Genomic DNA, 7,450 nt, shown 5'->3' on the forward strand with positions numbered 1-7,450 from the left:
TGCAGAGGAAGGAATTAGAGTCACAATCTGAACATTTTCAGTCTTTTCTCTCGTAACATATGTGGTGCACTCGATTTAGATGCGAATCACCGAACCCCTCAAACTGATGTGTATTCCTACAAATACTTCCTATGTTATTTCGCGACTTCACGGAAATGGACGAGCGATGTTACGATGACGAATTAAAGTACGGAATAACTGTTCATTTTCCCATGATACACCGCGCCCATTAGTCTGGTTCCCTGATTAATTTTCTTCCCGCTACCCACTCCTCTAGAATCGGGAGACCGTATTTTACTGGTTACCGGTTTATGAAATTCACATGCCAATTTAGGCCGGGTGCTAGCGAAGATTTTAGGCAGCGGTTAAACGACATTTTATGGGCCACATACGGGTTAAATGCCATTTTGATAGCGGTGAACCACTTTTCATGAACATCGAGGTAAATCGTACCGATATATCTCGAATGTATTAACAGAGAAGTTTCGAGTTGCGAAATTCTTGGTTAATCCAAACGTCAAAATACACAAGGTGGTCAATCCAAACGTAAAAATACACAAGGTGGTCCAAGTAGATTATTGGGGGAATTTAGATGCGATGTAACACATTTCCGACGACTATAATGTAAGGTGTTTCTGCAAATGAGTGCGTCGACATACATTATAGGCATATTTATCAATTAGGCAAAATTCAGCAATTGCCAGAGCTTTTAAACAGTTCGATCATGTTGAAATGAAGATGCACATTTTATCTAGAACGATATATGCAGCTTTGTTTGGGAATGTCGCGGGATTGCCTAGACCACTTGGTCTCATTGAAAGTTGCAGACCCAGCCTAAGCCCCATTTAATGGTGCAACTTTATCAGATCAGAAACACTTGTGTCACTTAAGAACAACAACAACAACAACAACAACAAAGCTTCAGTGCATAACACTGCGACAACATCATTCATACAATGATTGTTGTTGTTGATCTAGATTACTAATTGTCAGAATCCAAGAGACACGTTATCCTCTATTTGAAATCTATACTTGCGCTGTGACACTCACGTATCGATTTTTCATTTTGAACATTTGACAATGAACCTTACCAAATGGATATCTAATATGTAGCCCACAAAATTAACCTATTTAAATGACACAAAGGGTGTAAAACCTACACACTTAAGTATTTCAATTGATCACCTCCATCGCTGCCCCACTGGCATTATGCTTTAATTTCACAATCTTCATTTTCCCATTGTTTGTTCTCCATATCACAACGACGCTACATGGGAAATAATAGCTCTAGAATATATACACCATTTGTTGAATACCGTCGAAAATCTTGTAATGTTTGGTTTTAAAGTATCTTTAACATGAATGATTAGTTCATTTTGAATAAGTTGAGCAAAGACTAGACAGATTTTGTTTTTAGTTAGTTGATACATCTTTATTGAAAGAGCGCGAAATTCCTATCTGGTTGAAATGAATACGACACTGTTAGGACGATGGCGCACAGCGTACTTTCAATGCATGGCACAAATGAAATCAGCATCGATCAGAATCATTTGTACAAACCTGCAAAGGCTAAACTAAAGCATCACTTTGATGAATTTGTGTCAAAATTAGGATGTTCGTACGTGTTTGTTTTTCTTTCCTGCCCTCTATTTAATAGTTAATCATTTCAGCACAGTTTATCTATAAACAGGCAAAAATAAAACCCCCAAAACCCCTGAGGACAATGGCATCTAAGAACACACGATAGTCAAAGTATCGCGCAGGATTGGCGCATTGCAATAACATTATCACATAAACAGGCAAACTTATATAATAGTAAATCATTAAAGGAAACTCGGGCGATTTTATGTCTTTATGTCACAAAAGATAAAGTTGTAACAATATCCACGAAAGAAACAAATATTATACAAACAAACAAATGAAAACGTGAATTCAGTTGGTGTTACAATGTTGTCTATTCCTTAATTCTCATATAAAACAAAATAACATTGATTCCACGTATGTATGTATGTATGTATGTATGTATGTATGTATGTATGTATGTATTCTTATTTCATTACTTTGCAAAAGACATTGCGTGATGTTGCTTTTCCTAGGTGATTGTCTTTGACTTCCATAGTATTGTAAATATTCACAGTATGGCCGAGATCACTTTTGGCCTTCTTCCCCATGGCCAAGAAGTTGCCATGTCGGCGCTTCCATTCTGTTACCTTCTGCAGTTCTTTATTTGTCTGCTCCAGCCGTTGATTTAAGTTAGCCACCCTCTTCTCAAGCTTTGCATTATCATCCACAAGATCCCTTTCTCTAGATTCACCTTCCTTTAATTTGCTTTCAAGTTTCCGTAGTCTCAATTGCAGTTTCCCAATGTTTAGTTTGTCATATTCCATGGTAGCATCGTGTTCCTTTCTCAGCTTGTCGTATTTTGACTCCAACTCTTGAAATGAATCTTTCCATTTGTTAGGATCTTCATCCACGTCTGAAAATTCCTGGCATTCATTTGTCTCAGACTTCTCCAACTTCAATGCTAATATTTCATATCTCTCGTTTAATTCTTTTATAATTGTTTCTCGTCTTGTCAAGTCTTCCTCCAACTGGCCAACAAGTCTATGCAGTTCACTCTTTGTTTGCTCAGACTGTTCAATAAGCCTACCCATCGCTTCATTGTGATCTTTCTGATTTTGTTGTAACTGCTCATTACACCTGCACAGTTCTTGCTTGTGCTGGACAACGTCTTTATTCATTTGCCTCAACATAGCCCCTTGTCTCTGTTGTTCTGCTAAAATGTCCTCCAACACTTTTAATTGTATTCCCTTCAATTCTGTGCCTCCTTTGCTAACCTGAAAATCATATAAATAAAAATATGTTTACATTTGTTAACTTACGTAGACGTACTTGGGTGTTAAGTTGCTTTTTTATATCGTATGAAAGTATTAGTGTGCTTGAATGAGTAATATTTCGAGGGAGCAGTTTAAAAGCGTCATTATCATGTTGTGTTTTAGAGTGTAATTACACTACATGATTATTAATACCTTTATTAAGATTTTATCATGAATGTTATTTATAGTGTATACGGGAAACGAGTCGTAGAGTAGATATTCCATTAATGACGGGTCCATTTTTCATGTAAATCTGTGAAATATATAATTACCTAAGTACGAGCAGAAACAGTATTGTAATTTGGCTTGCTAAAATATGACTAAAGGTGAGATAGAGCTGCAACCTGAGATGAAAAAAAGGAAAGAACGAATAATATTCACAAATGGATGCGCTAGAGACGGGACGCGAATTATAAACGCTTCCAAACTAGTCTTTCTACTGAATACGTTTGCTAAACTTATTCTCCAGTGTAAAAAAATGCATCTAGAAATATAGACTCGTCTTACAATTTTAGCAAATGTATCTATACAAGTTCTGGTGTAAGGGAGTACAACTTAAATGAAGATGTTTTCCTGGTTTGAGTTCGTCAAGACTTCTGATGATAAATGGCAATAATGCTCCAAATACCTTGCAGTTCTCAGAGGCTCCCTTCAGATGTTCTGATGCAAATGATGGAATTTGTAAACCCACTGAAAGAAAAAGAAACGATTAAAAATAATATGCCTTTCTACTAATAATGACAATTCAATGAGAATGTGTTCATTGTACTACTCCCATCCGACAATTATTCGAAAATACAGATATTATTGCGAAAAGAAGAATAAATATGAAACAGATGATACAACAAAGGGTTTTATTGGGATTCATCTGGTTTCTAACTAAATTTGTTTATGAAGCATTTAAAACAAGAGATAGATTATTATTTTTGAAATACTTAATTACAAAGATTGTGTATATTTGTCCATCCTCTCCTTTTCAGCCTTTGACCATTACCGTCTTGAGTTTCTGTTTAAATTAGCACTTATAACATTTGACAACCACGCATAATTTGTAATATTTGTAAAATATTTGTAATATGTAATGCTTATGATAAGAAATTTGTGAAATTATTGTATTGAATTGAATTGAATTGGTAAATTGCCAAATGCTGTCAGGCAGAGTTCATCAATTTAAAGCTTCACATTACATTCAGTAGGATCAAGAATATGCATGTGGCATAATTCCAACTATGAAAAAGCTATAATCTTGCTAATTAATGATATTGTAACCTTACTAATTAATAATATTGTAACTTTACAAATAACCACATTAGAAGTATCTGCAACTAAACCTTCTCAAAGATTTTCAAATCGAAGAGCTGCACATTAACTTCGGTTGAAATCGGACAACAATAGGTAAATTATGCCGAGTCTAAGAGCACAAGCAATCCAACTCGTGCTGTAGAAAGGCTAATTAGAAGGAGAGTCACTCAGAGACTACTTTTCCTTTAAACGTTAAGAACTGCTGGAAATCCAGTAATCCAGTGTAACGCTATGGCGCTGAAACAAGAGTAGGAAAACGAGTATCTATTACATCCTATTGCAGTACCTAAGAATGTAATTAATATTTTTCTCTGATTTTTCTGCGATATTTGATAACAAGTGAAGTGCGTCACTCATCAAACAACATTAAAATTTAAATAGTAAATAGTTATTTAGTTCAGCCTTTTGACTTTTGCCTAGGGTTATAGAGCAAACAAGCGTTTTTCTTTCTACCTGTTCAGAAAGGGCCACTTGCATTAACATAGTCAGTCATAACATCGTCAGTCATATTTGCAACTATTTTCAGAAACCGTAACAAAGTGTTATTGATTTTTTTGGTTTCAATATGTACTTGCTTATAAGTCGAGTCAAACTACAAAAAACATTATTGTTCTGCCGTAGTATAATGCACCTGCAGATCAGGGTCTATGCTGTTGGTCTACTAATTACTCCAAACTACACAGAGTCAGATCGGATGGCGCGATATGCGACGACAGATCTGGGTCTGTGCAGTTTGCAGTTGGATGTGTCTTATAAAAGAGTACATACCGTATGTTCTGTCTAAAAATAAATGAATCATTGTAGTAAAAATGTAAATTATGTCTTTTACTGTTGGAACTGAAATTTGTTCATGTTGTCAGCAAGGCAAATTTGGTTGAAATTCAAGAATCCTTGGTGAATATATGTTGCCAGAAAAGAATCGGAAGCTGATTACAGTTCCTCTAAATTATAATTAAAAAGCTAAAAAAAATTGAATTTATTTATTTTAAAGTATAGTGAACATCAAGCTGCGAACAATTTTCAGTCGAAATTCAACTAAAGTTTCGGAAAACTAGTTCTTGACGGACGGACATCAGGACGGACAGAGTGAAAGACGAACAGAAAACGTGATCGATATATTTATCATACATACATACACATTTGAAAATTAATTAGGATTTGTAAGCCAACCCCGACAGTCAAAAGTAGGCTTCATATACAGAACAGTAACAGACGCCAAAGCTGATGAGGAACAGTAGAACAATCGATCAAGAAATATATTACTAATAACAATCGATCAAGAAATATATTACTAATAACAATCGATCAAGAAATATATTACTAATAACAATCGATCAAGAAATATATTGCTAATAATTGACACATATTGTAACACAGCAATAGCTCAACATGGATTGTTTATATACTTAGCGAAACTCGGATGATTTGTTCAGTAAGGCCTTCTCGTTGCATGTGACCCCGTAAACTAGAACCTAGTTACCTTTCTTCCTATTTTACAGAAAATATTAAAGTGATGGACTTCTGGAAATTTGAAAAGGCAACGGCTTTTAAATGTAGGTTTATTTTCTAAAATTTATTTAAACACGTCCTCAAAACATATTTTGAGACCAGGTAAGCGCGAAGTTAACATAGATATGTTACATGGAATGTTTTACATATATTTTGACATAAATGAGGCATAAATGAATCCAAGATCAGCCTTATCCAATAAAAATGTTGAATAATAATAATAATAATAATAATAATAATAATAATAATAAAATGTTGATACATTTTTTAAAATTCTTTAGGGTATACCTTTACATTAAGTTACACAACGTGATTGCTCGCAGTCGGTAACTAAACCAGGAACAGACCGAATAACCTTGACACAGTCAGGCTCAGTGCTTTGTGTGCACGGCCAATTTATTAATCAATACATGGAATACCTTTATGCACAGATTTACAAAACAACAACAACAATAAAAAAAATACCCCAACCTTTTCTCTCTGATGGATCAAACTCTAGTAGCAGCACAAGATCTTGAAGTTCATCGATGTTCGATAGGATTTTCCGTACCTCATCCTTCCCAGTCTTAAAGAGGATTCCAACTAATTCTTCATTGGTAACTGTAACATTGGTGTGTGGCTTATCTGAGAAAAGTCCCCTTTCTCTCAAGCTGTCAATGAGAATAGCTCTGTTCTTGTCATTTAGACGATTACCCAACGTTTGCATTACACTTTCAGCCATTGCTGGTAGATACAACCATGGACGGCGAGGACAAGCAGGTAATTACATCACGGTTATTTGGAACTAAAATAATACTCAAGGCAAATTACACAGGTAAAATTAAAATAAAATTTTAAAAAACGTGGTGATTCCCCATTGGCATCTATTTTGTAGGTCATTGTTCTTTGTTATTGTATGCGAACAACACGGATAATCTTTACACGTTTGTCGATTTAATAGCGGCCTGGATACTAGTTATTAATCTTAGGTAAGTTCAAGTTGGTTGTAAAGACAAATATCAAAAGGTTACAATACTTAACGTCACATTTACCGTTCCCGTTGTTATACAAATGATCTAAATAAACATTTGACATAGAAACTTTGTATATTTGATATCATACACTATTTTGAACAGATTCGTGCATGTAAAAAATAAACAATTGTGAGGTGCGTGCCGTTTGTAAAACGATTCTCTACCAGGATCATACAATCCTACTCATTTATCATAAATGATGATTAGCTTCTCTATCCTGGCATGAAAAATTGCAGTCACATATGAAAATAAGACATGAAAAAACAATGGTAAGGCGGCATTTGTATGGAACCTTGCATAATAAAACTGACGAAAGGGAAGCTTAAGAATAGTAATCGATTTTTACAAATCAGTGCTTAAGAACTGGAATTTAATTGTTACTATAACAAATTACAAATTTGTGAGAAATTGTAGAGTCAACAAAGGTTATACAAAATCCATGCGTTTGGAAGTGTAGTTCCTGACAGGAGAACAACGAACATTCGAGGTGCTGTCGGGAATGTTTTGTTGTTTGATTTTTTAACTTATCAGGCAAGAAAGTGCTTTACACCGTTACAGAACAAGCTTTTAGATTGATGTTGAGTTTTCAAATGATATATGACTTACTTTTTTGTGTTTGCTTTTATTCGGAATACTGTTCAAATACAACAATAGGTCTATAACTCAGTTCTTTATCACTCGAATGCCTAGCATCCCTCTAATAACCTGCTTGGTTCCGGTGTCTAGTTTCCCTTGCTGGAGACCACCAGA

General features: G+C 34.9%; 1 protein-coding gene across 1 annotated transcript; it reads right to left on the reverse strand.

Annotated features, from left to right (window-relative positions):
- Window positions 1-1,839: 1,839 nt before the first annotated feature.
- LOC149787592 (uncharacterized) lies at window positions 1,840-6,448 on the reverse strand. The gene is made up of 3 exons (XM_089975609.1): window positions 6,159-6,448; window positions 3,505-3,566; window positions 1,840-2,837 (listed from the first exon to the last, which is right to left on the reverse strand). The coding sequence occupies exons 1-3, from the start codon at window positions 6,406-6,408 to the stop codon at window positions 2,049-2,051; spliced, it is 1,101 nt and encodes a 366-aa protein (XP_089831735.1). The 5' UTR covers window positions 6,409-6,448; the 3' UTR covers window positions 1,840-2,048.
- Between the last annotated feature and the right edge of the window lie 1,002 nt (window positions 6,449-7,450).

Source organism: Sinohyriopsis cumingii, chromosome 11 (assembly GCF_028554795.1).
Source record: "Sinohyriopsis cumingii isolate HCF-2022 chromosome 11, ASM2855479v2, whole genome shotgun sequence".
In the NCBI taxonomy this organism is placed as follows: Eukaryota; Metazoa; Mollusca; class Bivalvia; order Unionida; family Unionidae; genus Sinohyriopsis; species Sinohyriopsis cumingii.